This window comes from Colias philodice, chromosome 19 (genome assembly GCF_061535455.1).
Source record: "Colias philodice isolate Cphi_HAF_F1 chromosome 19, ilColPhil1 Martin Lab GWU primary, whole genome shotgun sequence".
Classification (NCBI taxonomy): domain Eukaryota; kingdom Metazoa; phylum Arthropoda; class Insecta; order Lepidoptera; family Pieridae; genus Colias; species Colias philodice.
In genome coordinates, this window is record NC_143104.1 from 9,527,250 (window position 1) to 9,550,129 (window position 22,880).

General features: G+C 33.5%; 1 protein-coding gene across 2 annotated transcripts in view; it reads right to left on the reverse strand.

Annotated features, from left to right (window-relative positions):
- The window catches only part of Impbeta11 (importin beta11), a 73,728-nt gene that overhangs the window by 44,568 nt on the left and 6,280 nt on the right, over positions 1-22,880 (reverse strand). Inside the window, exons 12-17 of one of the 2 annotated variants that reach the window (XR_016317111.1) lie at positions 22,168-22,360; positions 19,846-20,098; positions 19,150-19,376; positions 18,436-18,565; positions 17,624-17,822; positions 15,227-16,824 (exon numbers count right to left, since the gene is read on the reverse strand). Coding sequence is in view for 1 of the 2 variants with exons in the window: in XM_089707176.1 (XP_089563302.1) it covers positions 16,720-16,824; positions 17,624-17,822; positions 18,436-18,565; positions 19,150-19,376; positions 19,846-20,098; positions 22,168-22,360 (1,107 nt within the window). In the remaining variant the exon portion in view is untranslated. Of the gene's footprint in view, positions 1-14,687; positions 16,825-17,623; positions 17,823-18,435; positions 18,566-19,149; positions 19,377-19,845; positions 20,099-22,167; positions 22,361-22,880 lie in introns of those variants that run through there. The other variant, XM_089707176.1, reaches the window with a different exon arrangement.

Consider the following 22,880-nt stretch of genomic DNA (forward strand, 5'->3'; position numbering starts at 1 on the left):
AAGAAACACAGCACAGCACAGCGCAGTACAGCGCAGCATCGTTTAATTGTTAAAAAAAACGTAGCTTATGAAACACAGCACAGCACAGCGCAGTACAGCGCAGCATAGCTCGATGTTGATTTGTCACCCTAATTCCATACTACATAAAAAATAAACAAGAATTCTCGGAAACGATCGTTTCGCAACTGTTCTAAAACGTCAGGTTAGAGCATAATGAAGAAATTGCGGTATAAACTTTTCATTTCATACGTTGAAAGCTTTACGATAATCGCGCTATATTATCATAATGTTATGTAGACTGCGTCCAAAATTTAATAATTTTTCCAAAACTCCTTAACCCAGTTATAAACTGGTAGCATATTAAAGTTAGATTAAACTGAATCACAGAACACAGAGTGTGAATAAAACGAAGCCAAGTGGCCGTGCTTCAAACTTAGTGTACATGAATAGTGTCGACAACTAATCGAATTTTAACCTATTCTTGGGCATTCATGCACCAGTTTGAATAGACCTCTTATATTCAAACTTAAACATTTATTTATAGACTTATTTTAGAAGCGCTTTTCAAAATATGTATATAGAAAATCATAAATGTTTATTAAATATTAGAATAAATGAAAAATTGGAAAGCAATTAAACTAATTTTGAATCCATAGGTTCCCTGTGAAGACGCCATCGTATAACAACAGAAAATAAAGCTTTAACAGAGAAGTAGGTACATAGAAATTTTCATAATTCTACAAATCATAATTTAACTGTCTAAAAAATATGTAGCTATTAGTTTTACCCTCTTCAACAGTCCATGGCAATCTTATTTTCAATCGAAATTCAATAAAAATTGATTTTAATAAATCTTTGTTTGACCTGAAAAACGTTACAAAATTCATAAAATAATATTTTTGATAATAAGAACCGCTCTTACCGTATCACTATCGTATCTTCATTCTTCCCGAAGTATTTAATTTTCTATATTCTCTCTCTATATGAAACTCTCAGAAACATATAAAAATCTAATGTCGTCTACTAACGAATACAGCCCGCCATAATTATCATTCTGCCTAAAAACAACTTGCATCACGCACCAAAACATATTGAAATTTCGTAAATAAAGCAATCAAACAGACCTTTTTACGACAAATTTACGCCCATATAAAAAGAGGGGTCATCCTTAACTGGCTATATATTTCCCTGACTCTCAAAGGCCGTAACGAAATAAAATGCACTTAGCCTTGTCACTGTTACTTACAAAAGGTCCTTTCAGAGAAACTAGATTATTTTGCGTGATAGAAACTTCTCTATTTATTGGTATATTTTTTTACTTTTTTAGGCTTTTAGTTTCGCTTTTTGAATCTAAATTAATTTAGCTTTATACATTGTTTATAAAAAATACTCTCAATATGTTTTGACCTATTTTATGGGTGATTTTGATATTATTATCTATTAGTGTGTATTGTAATATTATTGTTTTAGTCAAATTTAAATTGTGCATAATATCATTGTATTAGTTTTAGCTTGTAAGCAATTCAGAATACCGATCTTTGTTTGTGCTAACTAACTAACTAACTTTTCTACAATAGTCTAAAGTCTATTTCATTGGCTTATCTTTCATTGATTCCTTATTTAAAAACCATCTGATTTTTATATTGACCTCGTAGACTTCGATATAGGTATTATCTATTGCGCTGCGCTGTATAATTTTGACTCTGATTAAAGTAACCTTTTTCTCCTTGCTATTATTTTCATATTTCGCGCCTTCATTACAAATTAATGTTTCAAATTATAACATCACCTGACTGCTGTCTAATCAACTGTGAAAAATGGGCCTGGTATTAATAAGATAACTTTCACTCTTCGTGATAAATGATATCTTAAGGATTAGGAAGTCAGACGCGTAAATCATATTTTTGTTAGGCTCAGTTTGTATTTGTATGAGCTATTTTTTGGGGTTATAAACTAGATAATTGTCAAACATTTATCGGACTGGATATCTTATTAGTAAATAGTATGTATATGATTCGCCTGAATATCAAAGGCCAAGTGTGTGAATTGTCAAATCTACATTGATTAAATACATCAATGAAATAACTTGCATTTTTATTTAAGTTCGTTCTAGAATCAATTTTAATTCTATTCCTCATATTTAATTAAAGAAGTCTACTTCACTCGATTTATTCCTTACACTGATAGGTAATTCTGTCTAAAGTCACTGTTAATTATGACTAAATACATGGAAATTAAGCAATGACATGAGACTAAAATTTTAAATTATCCTTCACAAAGAAAGCTTTCTAACCTTACACAAAACAAACTCAAGACATTGTCAATTCCTTATATATTCATTTTATAATCTTTTAGTACAGTTTTTCTTTGTTTCGATGGAAAAAAGTTTCTCGTCATTATTTACTCCATCCATAATCATTCTCTTATAGCAAAAGACTCATCTACGGTTTTGCGAGTCATCTTCGCGTATAGAATTACAATTATTATGTCCCAGCTTCAAATAGCCTCATTTTGTAGCAGTCGGGTGACCATATAAGGCGATAAAGAAAAAAAAATATTTTTTTTTTGTAATTTTTATATACATTTTCCCAGGGGTATTTTTGAACACAATAAATGCATGCAATTTCTTTGTTAGTTACTTAATTGAAGAAAAGCTCGGTTTATAACAAAAAAAATATATAAATACTTAATAGTATACTACTACTAATAATAATACGTAATAAATTAATGTTGATTGAAAAAGTTTATCTTTTGAATATAATATGACGAACAAAATTACGTTTACCTTTACAAGAAATAGCATTATCTCCTTTTTCTTTCCTTGATATATTGGAATCGAGAAAATATCATTAAGTTTGATATCAATCCCCCGCGGCTACGTTGAGTCGAATACTATCGATTTATTGCAATTTCATAATTTACTTTTTTTATTTACTAAACTTAGTACTTAATGTTATACAGAATACAAATGTATTACAATCATTTAGATACAAAATTAAAGTATTATATTTGTTTGGTTTTTGTAGAAGGCTTTCAGTTTTTAATGCAAACAAACATTCCAATAGATAACAGAACAAAAATTATCCTCTATATAATTATTGTCTAGTTAAACCATAGTAATAAAAACGTGTAGGTAGGTAGAGTTTTCCGTTCGTTTTTTTAGTTATTTCATTTATTGAATGTGTATTATCAGGAAATTTAAAAGAGCCAGTTTAGATGTAATTCCAACAATGTAAAAATGAGATCTTCTGAGATGAACTAAAAGTAAAACCCAAAAAGTTTTTATGCTTTATTATAAAAAATATAATATCCATAATAAATTATAACATTAATAGAGTTATATCATGGAAACACTAGTCAGTATTAACGAGCAAGCGACGGAAAAAAATGAGTTATGACGTCATCCGAAGCTACGAGATAATCATCTCGCTTATCACGCGAAAGGGCCTGCTTTGTTTTTGTGTTGTTTAGATAAGGGCTCCTAATTAATTATACGGCTAATAGATTACATCGACTTCGGCTAAACTTCTCTTGTGTTCTGTTATCCTGGTAACAAAGATACAATAGAGTGCTTGAGATAATACAACGTTTGATAATTACAGATAATACAAATACAATTTATTTTTCTACATAAAATCGGGATTGAATGAAGTGAAAATTAATTTATCAATCGAAAATATATGACTAGATAGATAATTCATCTTTTAAACTTTTACTTAATATACATAAAAAGTTAGACCTTAAATTCAAAATTCAACATGTGAACATCGGACAATATTATTCAACAAGGTTTTAAATTACAACTCGTTATAAAACCCATTAGATATTTCCAACATTTATCATGCATTATATGCATTTATCGCTATTCAGACATAACACATCACATAATCACGTTACTGATGATCCAATAGTTTTTTCCCTTCCGTTAATCACTATACGCAGCTATAGAAAATTTCATTTAAAAAATATGCGATTCTTTTTTTCAATATCCAATAAAATAAAACAATATAAAGAAAGCTATATTCTCGAGCACACTGCAATCATAATTTCAGAAGGCTGTCTTACTTAATTCCTTTTGAACTTTTGAACCAACTTTAGCGATAATTTTGTAAAGTTATACGGTAACTTTATGAATTATGCAACGGTTCATGTAATTGTTTTTGGATTAATATAGTAAGTTATGAATTCTGAAAGTAGGGCAAGGAAGCCTTTATAATTTTTGTCTAATATAAATTGTTTGATCGTTAAAATAATTGGGGAATGATTCCAACCTTAATGTTTGCAAATAACGCTATTGTGTTACTGCTTCAAATTCTCTTTTATCATTTCAAAAGGCTAGTCGTAGTCGATTTTGTTAAAATTCAATTCAGTTCATTCAGTAAGGAGGAGGATATTTAATGAATATGCATAATATGACTGTGATAATATAAGGAAATCCGAAATTGTATTGAAGAGTATGTGCAAAACTGTGGAGTAAAAATGGGAATTTTTAGGTAATAGCTTATTATATAGAGTGCACTAAAACCACAAGTTGGACCCACTTAGTAAGGTAATGACGAGAAAATGATAAAACATCATTATCAATTTGTATGTGGTTTTTAATTAGTCCATATAACCACTTACGATTAAGATTAACCACTCTACATCTCTATCACTAGAACAAATGTATGCATAGTTACACAAAACACTTTGTCTTCTTCAGTACTGAAAACTAGTGTTACAGAAACTTAATCTGTAAATTATACTGATGTGAGGACCATTTTCGCATAATTATATTTTTTTTTTTTCATTTACAGATTTTTTTCTACTGTATTTTTATTTCGGTGACAATTAAAGGTATGTACATAATATGTATAAATGTATCAATTAGTACACATAGCACCAAACTTATACACTGCGATCTCTACTTCAAACTCTAGAGATGTAAGTAGGTACACGTCTCCTTATTAGAAACTAAAAACACCCCGGCTCATTCTTCTTAACTCTTAATTCTACTTGGATAATTCTGTTAAAAAGTGTAAGATACAGAATCGATCGTAAGTTAGTCACACCGCACACGTAAGCCATTTATTTACATGAACGCTTCACCGAAGGCGCTAAGCGTGTTGTGGTCTGTTGAGCACTGTTGGTTTTTCACCGCGCATACGTTATACCGATCCCTATTGCTAATGACTTATTGATACTTACTAATAATTTATAAACTTCGTCTTATGATAATCAAGAGCTCTTTAAAGATTCAGAACTACTATTATAAATTTGTGTATTTCAAGATCTAATTGTTTTATCTAACTGCATTTTAAATATATCTACAACTACTATTAAATATTATTAATATTTAATAGTTTACATTCATATTTAATAGATTATAAACTATAAAGTGTTAACAAAGATCAATACTAAGATAGGATGAACGAAATAATAAAAACATTTGTAAACTGCATCTATATTTTGGCGCTTAAACAAATATTCGGCAATGAAAGAGCGCAATATCACAAAAGGTATTTAATTAAAAAGTGTTAGGAGTACAATTTGTACATTTTGACAGCGACCGCCGCTGGATGCTGGATGCGCGAGGTGCTGCAGCGGAAGTCATAAGATTCAAGCTGTTTTATAGTCTAAAATCTAAATTATTTCATATTACTCGAGATCAATCAATTCGTTGAGCATCTATATTTCGTACATCTATCTCGTTTCACTGTAAAATTAAATTTTGTTAGTTTTTTTCCCCCTTTTTAGTATAATGTGTTATGGTTCTCTGAGCAACAAGTGCACAACTTTTGTTACATTAACACATTTAACAGAATAATTGGATGTAATGGATGGAAATTGGGTGAAACCTTACAGTAATATAGTTATGTACAGAACAACACATGAACTTTAGAAATACTTAGTTATGCCCGCGGTTTCGTTGGGAGAAACTGGGCACAGCTCATAGATATAAAACAAAACCATCCGCTCATAGCTCTTCGCAAAGACATTGGTCGAAATGAACAACCAGCGGGCTGTCGACCCTTGTCACGAGTCACGTTCATTGAAACGATATTAACCACATATTCTGTAATCCGAGCTGTGGTGTGCTGACACTGCTGCATAAGTAGATATCAAGCACCATAATATGAGGTACCTCGTATTGGAATTATATTATATCGTGTTTTTTTTTCTTCAATTTTCTATTCATGCTAAATAGAAAATAAGTAGGTAGAGATCATTTCAAGTTAGTTATAACTTAGTAAATTCAAAATTGTTATTTATAATTTATAGCTAAAGTATTATCCTTTATATAATTGAAGAGCTAATCTAGATTACGTACATTCTAGATGCATAAAAATGAACTTTTTTCAAATCGGACCAGTAGTTCCTGAGATTAGCGCGTTCAAACAAACAAACAAACTCTTCATCTTTATAATATTAGTATAGATTATAGACATAATTCTACCCACATTTCTAAGTATTCACGTGAAAGGCACAACACCTTATCCCACTTTAAAAATTCTCTTCACAGATTCACGCATACAATGATCAGATATTACTTCAATAGAGTTTCGAGTGTCTCGCACGTCGTAATGGGCTCAAAGTGTAGGTAAATACATATTGCTTTTAAACCATTTGAATAAACACCCACACCTACAAGTACACCCAAAATCGTTTATAACCCTGGAACAAAAATAGCTCTTATAGCGACGGTTCTACGGAGCATTTTCGGGTTTACTGTTAATTCGTAGACATACAATCTGCAGAGGTGTACGCCAAAAGACATCCCTTCTAATGGAATGGATAAAATTCCTTTACGTTTATTCGTTTTTGAGAATGAACTGAACTGAGCGGAAAATCTTCCACTGTCTACTTTTTGATCGTGAAATAACTTTGGGTAAGGCACCATAATTTACTTTAAAGTTTAAAGCTTTAGAAAAACAAATTAAATAATATTCGGAATCCCACCCAAAATTAGAAATCCTTCTCCTAATCTATGACAGAGCAAAGTACTTAAAAAATATCTTTTCGAAATCCAATCATGAAAAACCATCTCCGATCAGTTACGTAAAGACAAAAATGAAACATTTTCTTCAGAAACAACGAGCACCGTCCCCAAACGCCTACAGTCCGTGATATTAAAATAAATAACCGATAAATGTCGAACAATTTTCGCGTAAAGTTGAAGGCACAACTTGTTGATACATTTCCGATATTCACAAAGACTTGCATTACTCAAATTGAGATGATTTTCAAGCGATCCGAACTGAAATCGCAATCATGAAATGCAGTGCTTTATGTTTATTAAAACTCTTTAAAAGGAAAATGAAATGGGATTTCACTAAACGCCACTGCTGAATCCAGGGAGTATTCAAAATTATATGGATATATTTTCCTGTTTAAACTTATCGATATATAAAGTTATTTCGACTCTTATAAGATTTCCGTTATTTTCTAACGTGTACTTAAATACTAGGTAATTGTCACTAGTATTTAAGTCGAAATAGTCTACTCTCGGTATGTTATTTTTGTAAATAAATGTTTAAACATTAATTATTCTGCTCACACAAAAACAGGTAAAGCTATTGACAGATAATTTACCTTTTCTTGTTATTTACGTTAGCTTACCGCCCGCAGCTTCGTCTGCAAAGGAAATTTCCATGGGAATAAGAAACTTGTCTATAAATGTGTGTAAACAACATATCCTTATAATATGTAACCGATGTCACGGTCTACGCTCTACCTTTTGACTAGGTATCTCCAGGTGCAAGAAGCATACCATTAAAATAACTGTGTTTGACGTGAAAGAAACTACATAGAAAAACAAAGACATAAACTTTCGCATCTATAAGATCGATCTCATTAGATTAATTTTCTTCACGATCGGCATCAAGTACAGCAAAAACTGTCGACACATTCACCTATATTCAGCCAATTCTGTACCCTTTTTGTGACCGCTTTAATATTTTCATACATATCATACAAGATATGAAGAATGGGTGACACTTCCTCAGAACGTAAGATAAATTGACCCTTCGGAGCAACTAGGCTAAACAAATGATTAATATACTGTCAACGATGAAGATACACTACATATGGTGGCCGAAACGGCCTAGCAAACGGTTAATAGTATGAGGTATGAGAGTTTGACCGTGTATGTGGAACAGTGTTTAAGCATAGGTAGACGATGAAGTCAAGTATTCGATTTCTGATTCGATGTACCTACTGAAAGAATTCACAAGATTCAATTCACAACGAATTCACGTTTAAACGCGGATAAATTGCCGTCACACAATCGATTAAAAAGAAATTAAAACAGCAAATCGATATTGTATCCCTATTTTGTTTATGTCAAGTTTTGTTTCACGATTGAAATCTACCTTTATGTAAAAATTTACTGTACACTATCCTAAACAAATAACCAGCGAAGACACAAGGTATTTTCACATTTATATTATTGGTATGTTCAATACCCATTCAATACATAACAATTACGAACTACATAAATTACCTGTATTCATATCCATTGAAATGTTAGGTAATTAGGTAAATGAAAATCCATACTAATATTATAAATGCGAAAGTAACTCTGTCTGTCTGTCTGTTACTCAATCACGCCTTAACTATTGAACCAATTTGCATGAAATTTGGTATAGAGATATTTTGATACCCGAGAAAGGACATAGGCTACTTTTTACCCCGGGAAATAGGATAGGTTTTATCCCGGAAATCAGACGGGAACGGGAACTATGCGGGTTTTTCTTAGACTGCGCGGGCGAAGCTGCGGGTGGAAAGCTAGTGAAAAATAATTTAAAATTCAAAATCCTAAATCTACAAAAGCCATGAAGAAATTCGTAAGTCTTACGTAAAACGTACTAGCCTTATTATAAACCTACCATGACAAATAGATATCAAGAGACAAGATGTAAAGCGGCAAACATCAAACGATATATCTTTAGAAAGTTGGAGAGCAGTGAAAGTGAAACAAAGAAAACTCTTACGTCTTTATCCCCAAGGAGAGTATAATTTCATCAGTGGTAACATGACACGTAGATAATAATCCTGTAAGGCACAGGTCAGAATATCTTCGCTACTGATGCGGGTATATCCTAGTCTCTTATTCTAATAATAATATGTAAAAAACTGAAATGTACCCGCTCATTGTTCATTTGCAGTCCTCGCACTAATAAAATTCTTTGTAATCTGACTTCTCTACCTAATTCATAATTGACCGTTTTTCTAGCTTCATTACATTACATTTTTCTGGATGATTTAACTTTCTAATTGTGATTATTGGAATTCTTAAGACTCAAAGTCTCAATTAAGTTTGTTAGATTTGATTATTCAAACTACCACATTTTATAATTAGTAGGTATACTGCACTCTTTACTGGTATAATAAGTCGTCCTCGTTCCCAAAGATAATATTTGCCTATCTAGTTACCAGATAATAATATGCAGTGTAAACCTGACGTACGTTGGAATTTGGAACTAGATGAATATGGGAGAGTAAATTAACGCCCATCAGTTATTATGTTCCCTTATTGCAGTGCTGAACAAAATTTAAACATTATTTTACAGTCATTGATATAAGCGCCGTACATTATAATGCTGAAGAGATTTTTGTTTGGTTGATTTGAACATATGGGTCCGATTTGAAAAATACTTTCAGAGTGGATAGGTCATTTATTACAGGGTTTATAATAATATCATCACACTAAGATCTATAGGAGCGGAGAATGCGGGTAAAACCGCGAAGCAAAGCTAGTTTAGAATAATAAGACTGATGTAGCCTACGTGTAAAGATTACAAAAATCTTCATACCACGATAAGTTTCATTTTTTTTTTCTTAAAGGCAAGGCTTATATATCCCAGTATAGCAAAGAGTATATAGCTATTAATCTAGAAGGTGCCTCATCCAACAATCTCGCGGCACGCCTCAAGACGCGTTTGGTGCGTGATCAGAAATGTGATGTGGCCGTATCGTCCGTGGAAATGGAGCTTATTCCAATGACAGCGGAAAAACGGCCGCCACAATTGGAAACATTTTCAGCACCTAACTTATAAATTATACGGGATATTTGCGGAATGGCCTCTAATTTTTCTGGAATGTGTGTTATGATCGAAAGGTTAAGTTATTTGAAACATTAGAGCTTTAAAATGATAACATTGATGTGATACCATTTCTAGCTGTTAATTAAATACTACACACATCTACATAACAATATAGTTAACAGTTAAAGGATCTAGTCAGAATCTTTTCCTCGTTTCAATTATAGCATATTTCACTTCCCTATTGGCTTGAACTTGCCACTTTTGATACACCACTTATACCGTCCCTTCTATTCCCGTCTTCGCGTCTCTGCAAACGCTCCATAATAATTTTCATTGTCTTTTCGAAGTGGTTTTGTTCCACAAACTCGGGCTTTCAACTTTGCCGGCACGTTGGCGGTTGGCTCACGTTAGTATGTGACAAGACCGTTCTCTAAATAATAGATTTCCCCACCTCAAAGTTGGATCGTTAGGACGACCTCATTTAGCGACTCATACAGAAAACCTTGATTAATTATTCTGATCCCAAAGCTGGGTCAATGCTTTAGTTTTAAAATTTGCATCGCTATCATTTATTAGCTTTTGATATTTTCTGTTCAATTTGACTATTTGGTGTTAATGGTGTAACAACATATTATTCTAATTTATCGAGCTATGGTAAGGTATTTATGCAGTGTGTGCTATGAAAAAACTAAATAAAACTACTTGTAAACGAATGAAGCTAATAAAAGGAAAAGGAATAAAGTTGTCTTCGCTCTCAATTGCCAAAATACTTCATTCAGAAGTCAAAAGGGATTAAATATTCGAAACGCAATGTCACTTAAACAGCGCTAACTTCCAGTTGATCCGAACTTTTCCAATCCAAGTAGTTGAGTTACAAAACGTGATGTGGTTTAAATGTTACGAATAACTTTAGCATTGTTGAAAGATTTTACATCAGGTTTTGTCGCCTCACTTAAGGCAGAGATTAATTTCCTTTTTAAGATTTCTTGACAAAATTCAATCGGCGATGAGAACGCTCCCATAAGATGTCGTATACATTTTAGTAATGAACCATGTCTTGAAAAACTGTTTTTCCCTTCGTTCTTCTATACACACGCTAACTATTTTGTCCTTCTGAAAACTATTTTCTTTAGTGTTTTATTAATTTCAAATTGCCTGTTAAAAACGCTCAATATGTTTACGAAAGAATTGCGATTTTCTTAGAAAAAGAATGTTATAAAATTGCCGATGTGAAATGTGAACATATATTATTATGAGAAAACCAATTGTCGTCTACAAGTGCAACAGACCAACGACACTACATTTGTTCTTCCTTATTTCTGAGGTTGCTTCAGTCGTGTTAGCGAAAAACCGTTGATATTACAACAGTTGTTCAACTTTATGATGTGAAATTTCTTTCGCAGTGATTAGGTTGAGGAAGCGTCGAGTTTGGTTTACGGTCTAGAGTCTAGACTCTAGACTGTAGATGATTAGCTCTATTGCTTTAATTATTGAATTTGAATAACAAAAGGGTTTAATACGTCAATTTCGTTCATAATCAAAATTTTATTAAATTAATTTATGGTTAAATATATTAAACAGATAGGTACCTACCTACTGGTAATGCAGATATTTTGTAAGAAAAACCTTATTACAATAATCCTTACTAATTATTAGACAGTGGAATGAGAAACTAATGAGAATTTTTTTAACTATGCATTTTGTACACACTCAAAATCGCCCGCAGCACTAACGCTAGCAGTTAGCACCCATCGTACTATGTGCTCGTACTAAATAAGAAGAATAAATAAAACGCAGCGGCCAAAACAAAGCTCCTATCTTAATTATTGCTAAGGAAAATCGTATTATACGCAGTTGACAAGCAGTATAGCGAAGTTATGTTTTGAGTTCATTAACTAATTCTTGAGTCTGCCGGTTATCCGGCGAGCTACAAGAAACAAAACTAATGGCGTAGCAACAAGAGTACTGATATCAACTACGACTCCGTTTATAAGCGGATGCGGTTTATAACTTATAATTATTTGGGTTTTCGGGCGGTAATTATCTTCAATGCTCTGTGTAAGGAGCCACAATTCAAATACATTTTGTCACATTAACACTATGTAGATTGTAGCCTATAAAAAGTAATAAAGTGAAGACCCATGTCCCCTAGTGGGGTAAGGGGCAGATGCATTATACTGTTTCACTGATCGATTTTCTTTAGGGACAAGTAGGTGTTCAGCCTTTTGTGTCCTACCAGACCGAGACATTTTTTTTTCTTCGTCTCCACCGGGAATCGAACCCAGGACAGTCGGTGCTACGCTCACGCGTCAACCAATGTACCAAGGAGGTGGTCATAAAAAAAACTAGTAAAAGTAATAGATACTTACCAATTAAAAGTTTTGTATCGGTAACCTCACGACTATAAATTATGGAGAACTGATAGAAGTACAGTCAGAAGAGGTAAAAGACAAAGAAGCAGATCGCTTCTGAATGAATGAAGTACCTACGATGTTCATTACTGTATTAAAACTGACTACAACCGTATCGGCCGTTTGTACTTATTCCTAATTCTATGAATTTGCCAGTTATCATTGAAATTGCAAATGTAAAGATCTTGTCAATCTTTGCGCATAATCAGTTCTTAATTCGCATAAATACCAACATTCATATCTCCGCTCTGCATTAAATACCTACAGATTTCTTTCTTATTTAATTCATTCATCTAAGCTGCATTTAATCCATAATAATTCACGATCGTATCTAAATGAAAGGACACTTAGAAATTTAGTTCCAAACACGCGGCAACACCACCCAGTGTTCCGCTGTCTTCTCATAAATCAGACTACATTATAATTTATGGTCGGGAGCTAGGACGCGGACGCGCAATTAGCTGCCTTAACGAACGCTCTAAATAAATATCATTTCTTGATTAATATCACGTCGTGATAAATATGTTGATATTATTCAAAACGTGGCCAAGTTTCGCGGTCAGTCAAACAAAGTGAGGCTTATTAAGCACCCCTTGTTTGTCATTGAGGAGGGCTGTGAATCCTTTACCTCTGAAAAAAGAGCACAATGAATATTATATTAGGACCTGTTTAGCATAGTTAAAAAAGTTTCTTTTTTTCTGTAGCTCAGTGCAGTCACTGCACGGTCGCGGCTTCAAGCGGTCGGTCTCAACTGCTTGAAGCGATCTGTGTACGGCCGCCCTTACTAAGTAAAACAAATCGTATATTTTCTAGTTTCAAATGTATGTTATATCTGCAGTTATAGGCCTAGCTGATACCCACCTATATCAGCTAGGCCTATAACTGCAGTTGAAATAATGCTAAGTTGATTTTTAGTCAATAAAATATTATTGTGATTATAAATAACTATCCACTGTACCAACTCTATCTATACATATTTCGAAACTTGTCGTTACAATGATTTCCCCGACGTTTCAAGGAGTCCTTAACGAACCGCTGCATATGGGTCAAGAAAGTTTAATTAATAATCAGCAATGTTCATAGCAAAGTTTGTGCAGCGGTCTTGCAAATCGTATGTTAAATATATAAGCCCACTGCACTACAGCTAAGGTTCAAGTTGTCGAGATTTCTCAAGAGATTGCCAGGCTAATGGGAATACATTAAAAAGTCTGCCGAAACGTTGGAACGCATCCAGATTTCACGAAACTGATAACCTTCTTGACTGAAGTTCAACTTACATATTTATAATGTTAGCTAGAATAGTAATGTATCAGGGCTTTTTAGTTATTTTGAGATTGAGTTATGAATCAACTGAATGTATGTTGTGGTATTTTATACTATAATTTTATGTGTTTTCAAATATAACACTGTAATAACGTTCACTAAACAAAAAAATTCCCGGCTCTTCTAAGACATTAATAATTGTTATTAGCAAAATTTTCAATTTTTATCGATCACTAGCGGTCCGCCCCGGCTTCGCCCGTGGTACATATTTACGTTTTCTCTACATAAGAACCATCCTCGTACTTCAAGGAATATAATAAAAAAAGAATTATCGAAATTGGTTCAGCCGTTCTCGAGTTATGCGCTTACCAACACATTCTGGGATTCATTTTTATATTATAGATTATCCAAGTGGAGATAATCCAACAAACCGAAAATCAGCAGTTGTTGATTTATTATAGGTTCGTTATAGACTTCTTAATGATGACAAAATTCAAATCATTAAATCTATCGTACATAATTTAATAATATCGAAAGAACAGTTATAGTATACTCATATGGTCGTATCGTAAATTACCAACCGTACGGCAACCTTTTCATAAAATATATGACGTAGTTTTAGCAAAATGTGTTAGGTATATAAAAATAAAATACAATTTCCTTTAAAACAATTTTATTAGCAGAAATCATACAGTGTATAAAAAAACGTTTAAAGAAAATTCATTAAACCTCTAAAGAGTAAATCAGAAATATACAAACAAGGTATTGAGCTAGCATTTCTACCGATATTTTCTTATTCAGTAAAAAACAATTAAAAATATTTTTCATAACAGCTTAAACTGGACGAAGCATTCTCGACGACAGAAATCCGTAAAAAATCGGTTTTGCCACCACCTTTGTCAAAATATTTGACAAAAACATATAATATGTATATATTATATGTTTTTGTCAAATATTTTGAAAAAAAATACAACTAAGTCTTTTCAAGTAAGGTATCTTTCTGGAATACTGTACAAATGTACATATTTAAAATTAATCTATTGGATAGAAGTAGCAACTTTTTTGTTGTATCGGTAAATTAGAACTTCAAGTATAGATTGACCTACTTATCTTTGTCATGTGATAAGGTAACGATTCAATTGAACCGATAATTCATTTTATCGGTCTTACTAATAAAATGTTACCCATTCGCTTTGCAATGGATTAGTTATTGCAATAACCTGTCTTGTTTTTATGATTGACGTTTCATGTGAGCGTCATGTGAGCAGGACAAAGAATTGTAGAAAATGGTAGAAATTTATCCATTGTTTAACTTTTTAATTTTTTATTAGTAAGGCCGTATATCATTAACGGATTAAGGATAAAACCATTAGAAAGTTCTCATGATTTTATATCCAAAACTTCATCACTTTAATAAAACTATTAAAATATAGTAATAATATTCTTAAATTCAATCGGCGATATATTAATGTTATTATTAATTGTTTTCAGGTCTTCAGAGATATGTTAGATCAACTATAACTTTACAACTAGGGGGCGTTCAACTTTAGAAATGAACTATAAAGAAAAATGACATCTCAAAGTTTTATAAAAAACATCGGTACAAATGCGAGCTTAAAAACAATTTAATACAAAACGCGGCAATTTTCGAATGTATTCTTTATTCGTATACTTATGTTTTTAAGAAATAAAATTGCATATACATAGTTTTTACATTCGTATTTGACTAAAACTACAATTTAGTGCTGACTTCGTAGATTATGACAATCTCGGCAAAATAAACGCAACATTAACTGTACATTAAAATACAGAACTTACAATTATCGAAATATAAAAATATATGTAATACATACATCGTTTATACACAAACAAAATATATATAAGCAAATAAAATGTATCAGCTTATTGCTATCTCGCTCTGTCGCAATAAAATATCAATAAGAGTGAGCGAGAGATAGATTCCTATAATAAAGTGACTTGGCAACATATGAAAGCATTTTATAAAAACATGGACTGTATTTTTATAGTCATACTAATTCATTCTTATTTTAATAACAATTTCTCCAATTTATTCTAGATGGCAGAACTTTAAGAATTTTAGAGTTAGTATACAACAACCTAGGCGCTACAGTAGTGAATTTCATGCAATTCTGTATATGTCAATATTTATAATTATTTTTATCCAGCTTTTAGCTCATTTTATCCATTTTTTATTACTTTCCAGTGCCTATATAAAGCTGAAGAAAATAATGCAAGAAATTAAATTTTATTGCTCATTTCTAGATATTATCTATATAAACATATTATCTAAAATCAAAGGCTGGATGGATGCTTATTGCTTATTTCATACTTCTTTTCTTAATCAGACCAAAAATAACAAACTTTTTAATAGAACATTCCGGAAAAGACGAACCACGCAAAAAATATTCGTAAATGCTCAAACATCGTCTAGACATATACAGAATCGTTGGTGTTAAAATTAAAGCTATTTTATAGGAAATATCTATATCACATAAGTGTATGAGGCTTTGGAAATTAATATACATTATTTATCAATAAACAATGTACATTAATTTCAAATTGATTGTAACAGCTTTAGACTTTTTTGAATATTTATACGATAAAATTGCTAGAGGATAAATGCGTTAAGACAGTTCGATTCAAATTTTAAAAGTCAATAATAGCAGCCCACAAGGGAATTGCTCCTTTATTTTGATATTAAAAATATCCATAAAACAACTCATTTAGTTAAAACACCGAATATCGCTTCTATAATTGCGAATAAACAAGTAAATATTCCATATCTCCTATCCTATTCTTTTTTCATTCACAAGAGTGAGACACATATATAAGTCATAAGATTAAGAAGATACGATAGTTCGTATAAAAAAAAATAATACATTTTCTTTTTTATCGACGTTAGAAGACCTATACTAATCAGAATATTCGTGTCAAATTTTCCGAGTTTTGTTCGTCTCTATTATGTAATTCAGCGAGTTATTTATATTTATAATTTGAAATTAAAGCGGTATATATTCCCTCAGCTGCTGTAATGTATCTTTGTCCGTCGACTGCAACAGTCTCTCGAATGTCTCCGCACCAACTTGATTCTTCAATGTTTGAAGCTGGAAAACATGTATTAAAATTACTAGAATGAAACTTCCATACACGACAATTATTTAAAAACAAAAGTGCTCTAAACAAAAATGCGGTAAGAATTGACTACCTTCTAACAAAGTATTGTTAGCAACGTCGTATAAAAGTGAATCCCTTTTTCCTGCAAAGTCGCATGTTGAATATTATGAAATATTTTTGAAGGCGATTCGTGAATTTGAAGTTATTCAAAGTGTTGAACGTTTTGTACACTCATTTGATATCGTGTCATTTTTTTCAATTTATATAAAACTAGGTTTCCGCCCGCGGCTTCGCCCGCGCAGTCAAAGAAAAAACCCGCATAGTTCCCGTTCCCGTGGGATTTCCGGGATTGCGTCATTTTCCCGGGATAAAAAGTAGCCTATGTCCTTTCTCGGGTATCAAAATATTTCCATACCAAATTTCATGAAAATTGGTTCAGTTGTTTAGGCGTGATTGAGTAACAGACAGACAGACAGAGTTACTTTCGCATTTATAATATTAATATGGATTTATAATATTTCTTGGTTTTTTTTTAAAGATACGTTGCGTATATAAAACGTTAATAAAAGTTAAAAAATCAATCATTATTAAAATTGAAATTTTAAAAAATCTAGAAAGGAAGTAGGTATTATTATGTATTAGGATTAAATTGATATTACGATATGATATTACGATTGATAGTACTTAGGACCAAAAAGTTATTTTAAATATATGTACATAGTTGTTTTTTTTTTATTATTAAATTCAACTGTCCAACATTCGACAAAGTACCAGGCGCGCATAACCAACCTGGTGGTGCGTCACCGCGCGCAGGTCCAACGCGTGGGCCGGGTGCGCAGCGGCCAGGCGGCGGCGCCTCGCCTCGTGCGGCGTGCTGCGCGCCGCCGCGCCCTCGCCGTCCGCGCCCTCGCCCGCGCCCCACCGCGCTGCGGCGCCGCGCCCTTCCAGGGGCGACGCGGGCCGCGACCCGGGCGGGGCTACTAGCCCGCTGGAAAGTAGACTTTATTGTAATATTACTATATGAATAATAAAATGCATAATATTACGGCTACAAGTACTAGTAACATGTAGCTGTAATATTATGCATTTTTAGATGCGCGAGCCACTAGATCACTTGAAAGGAGATGAAAAGTTCATGTCGTATAATTATAGGTTCAGATCGAATTATGTTATTCGTATATTTGTTAAATTTTATTGAAGTGAAACTTCTTTATCGGGGTTGGACAAAAATTTAGTGTAACATTTTTGCGTTACGCCGTACGCGTGACATTTTTGCGTTACGCCGTACGCGTGACATTTTTGCGTTACGCCGTACGCGTGACATTTTTGCGTTACGCCATACTCGTGACATTTTTAAGGTCATAAAGAAGTTTCACTTCTTACGTGTGTAGTCTAGTACACGCATACATTTTTTTGTCAAAAAACACTAACTGACACAGACATCCTTCTAATCCGGAATAACTGTCTGTTTTTCTTCTATATCTATGAACCACTAATATCGAAAAATTATTGTTCTATTTTTTACTTTTACATCTTTTATCATAGGATTATGTTTCACATATAGAAACGTATCGGTCCCCAAATAAAAATAACAAACTTACTCAACATAAGAGCCACCGTCTTCCAATTTCATGACGTCATTCAAGACTTCAGTCAAATTGAGAAGTATCGCGGGGAATCTCTGAAGAACAGTCGCATTTTGCGTTGTTAATAGCGCTGCTAGACCTAAACCTGTAAAATATAAAAAAAATCATAAATTGTTAGTCTCCAGCATTTTTCACACGAAGTGTTTCCTCTAGTTACAATGTACATAAGAGTGTGAATAACATAAGCTTTATAGACTACAGGCCCATGTTGAAAAATTAATGGGTCATTTGAACCACCAGGTGAGCTATCTAGAACGATATAAGAGCATAAACTAATACGGCAGATGAGAATCTGCACTCAGGTGGACAGCTTACAAGTGACAGCATAGTGCTGAATCTTATTATTTTATGCTCTTATATCGTTCTAGATAGGCCACCTGGTGGTTCAAATGACCCATAAATTTTTCAACATGGGCCTGTAGTCTATTGCTTTTCACAGATATAAGATTTTTTTATTTTGTTATGTCTATAATACGATAATGTTTTATTACAGAATGCGTCAAAAGGAACCTAATTTATAACAGCAGCAGTTTCTAATACAATAATACTTGTATATGCTATTCACAGTAACACCAATAGTCGATAATTCTGTCATAAAATTTTCGTACCAAAAAAACACCAGTAATTTTTTTTTAATCTGTATTAAATTAAAATCTCCAAAAAACTCACCAACCACCTTCCACCTTTCAACCTGCGTCACAAAGTTCATTTTCTCCGTCCAAACATGCAACAGTTTATTCAGCACTTTAACCGGATCCGACTCATACTCCGGTAGATTCTTTGCCGCATCTTGTATAGCTTTGTAGAAAAGATCCGAGGATAGAAGGATAACGCGCGATAGAAGGCATAGTTGAACAGAGAATACCATTGGTAAATCGTCGCCTTCTAGGAGACAGCTGGAAAGATTTGTAACATAAAACAACTTTGTTTTTTTTACATATTTGTAATTTATGGCAGTAAAATATTAAATTTTATGATAAAAAAAATTTTGCTGCACCATTTGATCATTAAAAACAATTAGCTACACAATCTGATACAAAGCAGAACTTAAAACACTCAAAAGTGTTAGCAAAATTTAAAGAAACAAAATTGGGCTGAGTTAAAATCGAATGTAAAAACCATGTTTTTTATCGCTTATCATAAACCTAGAGTAAGAGTAAGTAACCAAGAGTAATCACGCATTATTTTTAGGTAGGAGCGAGCGACAGATAGTTTAAAGTAAGAATTTCTTAATATTTAAATAACAGAAGAGAAGTATTTTAACTAAAGCACATACAATACATTTTTAATATCTTATTTGAAATTTTATTTACTTATTTTCGTATTAAATTAGTACTATCATTCATATAATTCATTAAAACTCACTGTATAACCCGTTTCAATATCGGCCATATAACCTCAACGCCCAGGAACGGATTCCTTTCCGGGTATGTAACACTAATACATATTTCCGCCATCTTTAACACCGTAATTACGCCCTCAGTACGCATATCACTCAACATGTCATCGAGTAAGGCCATACATTTTGCGCCTTCACAGGAGAAAAATTCTTCGGGACAGAGTAAGGCGTACGCTTGCATTATATATACGACTATGCGAAGGTGCTCCGTTGATGTTTCTGGAAGGATATTTGAGTTTAGAAAGAGAAGTAATAGAAATTAAACTAAGAGTAGAATTAAGTGTTCATTTGTGTTATTTTTGTTTTTGGTGTGAGATGGAGGTATAGCAACATTATTGTTTTATTTATATCTGCAAACACCAAATATTGACAAAATAGTTTTAAATAATTCTTAGGAAATGTGTATTTTTTTTCCAAGATCCAAGCAAACATAATTCCAAAATTTTATTTTATTAATTACAATTCAAAATCAAAATTAAGCCAGCCAGCCACAGCTCGAGCGCGTCCTCCAGCAGGTACACGTGCGATATACAGGGTGTAATCGTTAAGTGTGCACAGGCGATTTTTCCGTAAGTATTACAGATAACATAAAACTTTAAACTGATATCGAAAGTACTTGACCTAATGAGTAAAATGGCGGTAATAAATTAAAAAAAAAATCGAGAAATATCAAAAAATTAAAAAATTATCTTTAAACCCTCCCATACATGAAAATGCGTGGAAATGCCTGTAAAATCCCCTGAAAATGTCTGGGAATGTCCGGAAAATTTCCGGAAAATGCGAGAAAATGTCCGGAAAATATCCGGAAAATGCGTGAAAATGTCCGGGAAATATCCGGAAAATGCGTGAAAATGTCCGGAAAATATCCGGAAAATGCCTGGAAAATGCCTGAGAAATGTCCGGAAAATGTCTGGGAAATGCGTGGAAAATCCCCGGAATATGCCAGGGAAATGTCCGGAAAATGTCTGAGAAACATCCGGAAAATCTCCGGGAAATGCTCGGAAAATGTCTGAAAATATCCGGAAAATGCGTGGAAATTTCCGGAAAAACCGTGGAAATCCCTGGAAAATGCCTGGAAAATATCCGGAAAATGCGTGAAAATGTCCGGTAAATATCCGGTAAATGCGTGAAAATGTCCGGAAAATAACCGGAAAATGCCTGAGAAATGTCCGGAAAATGTCTGGGAAACATCCGGAAAATCCCCGGGAAATTCTCGGAAAATGTCTGGAAAATATCCGGAAAATGCGTGGAAATTTCCGGAAAAACCGTGGAAAATCCCTGGAAAATATCCGGAAAATGCGTGAAAATGTCCGGAAAATATCCGGTAAATGCGTGAAAATGTCCGGAAAATGCGTGAAAATGTCCGGAAAATGCGTGAAAATGTCCGGAAAATATCCGGAAAATGCCTGGAAAATCCCCAGAAAATGCCTGAGAAATGTCTGGAAAATGTCTGGGAAATGCGTGGAAATCCCCGGAAAATGCCCGGAAAATGCCTGGGAAATTCCCGGAAAATGCCTGGGAAATCACGGAAAATAACCGGAAAATGCCAGGGAAATGTCTGGAAAATGTCTGGAAAATATCCGGAAAATGCGTGGAAATGTCCGGAAAAGCGTGGAAAAGGCGTGGAAAATCCCTGGAATATGCCTGGGTAATGCCTGGAAAATATCTGGAAAATATCCGGAAAATGCGTGAAAATGTCCGAAAAAAGCGTGGAAAATGCCCGGAAAATACTCGGAAAATCCCCGGAAAATATCCGGAAAATGCGTGAAAATGTCCGGTAAAAGCGTGGAAAATGCCACTTCAAATTTGCGAAGTAATTAAAGCAGAAAACCAAAAAAGAAAAAGAAAGCTAAAATCTTTCATATTAAATGTATATGGGATATTCATATTTCATACGTCTTAATGTATGGGAGGGTTTAAAGATATTTTTTTTGATATTTCTCGATTCATTTTTAAAAATTTATTACGGCCATTTTACTCATTAGGTTAAGTTCTTTCGATATCAGTTTAAAGTTTTTTGTTATCTGTAATACTTACGGAAAAATCGCCTGTGCACACTTAACGATTACACCAAGTATATATCTTAATATATATAAATCTCGTGTCACAATGTTTGTCCTCAATGGACTCCTAAACCACTTAACCGATTATAATAAAATTCGCACACCATGTGCAGTTCGATAAAACTTGAGAGATAGGATAGTTTAAACATGTAGGTACCACGGGCGAAGCCGGGGCGAACCGCTAGTATTATATAGATAATAATGTAGTAAATAAACAAGTCTCACCCAGTATCGGGTGCAGGTTGGCGGCCAGGTCGAGCAGCGCGGGGTCGGGCGCGCGCGCCGCCTGCAGCACGGCCAGCCACAGCTCGAGCGCGTCCTCCAGCAGGTACACGTGCGCCGGCGAGCCCGCGCGCGTCGCCTCGCCCACCACGCACACCACCCAGCCGCGGATGCTGTCCGCGCACTCGCCCACCGCCTGCGCGCATACAACACGTGTTACATAGGTATAGCAATTTTTTTTTTCAGAAACAGTCGTTTTCAAACAAACAAAATGTGTGCGTGAACTAGTGTACACACGTAAGAAGTGAAACTTCTTTATAACCTTATTTTTCAAAAAATAATTTACTTTATGCAACTTTACAGAAATACGTCGAATCACGCGTGGTAGGGATAAGAAAAAGATGGCGCGTAACGGAAAAATGTCACGCGTAACGAAAAAATTTTACACTAAATTTTTTTCCAACCCCGATAAAGAAGTTTCACTTCAAAAATGCATAAAATAAATTTACAAACAGTCATACCAAGATAATTTCTTAAATTTTTGTAGATTACATTTTACATACCTTAAATGTTAAGCATTCCCAAAATATTGACAGCTACAGAAAACCTCCCGATAGAATATAAAAATAACTACGTCAAAAAAACCGACTTCAAAAACGGAAAAGGAAAAAATAAAAAACATTTGATATTATTAATTACTACATATTATTTAGATG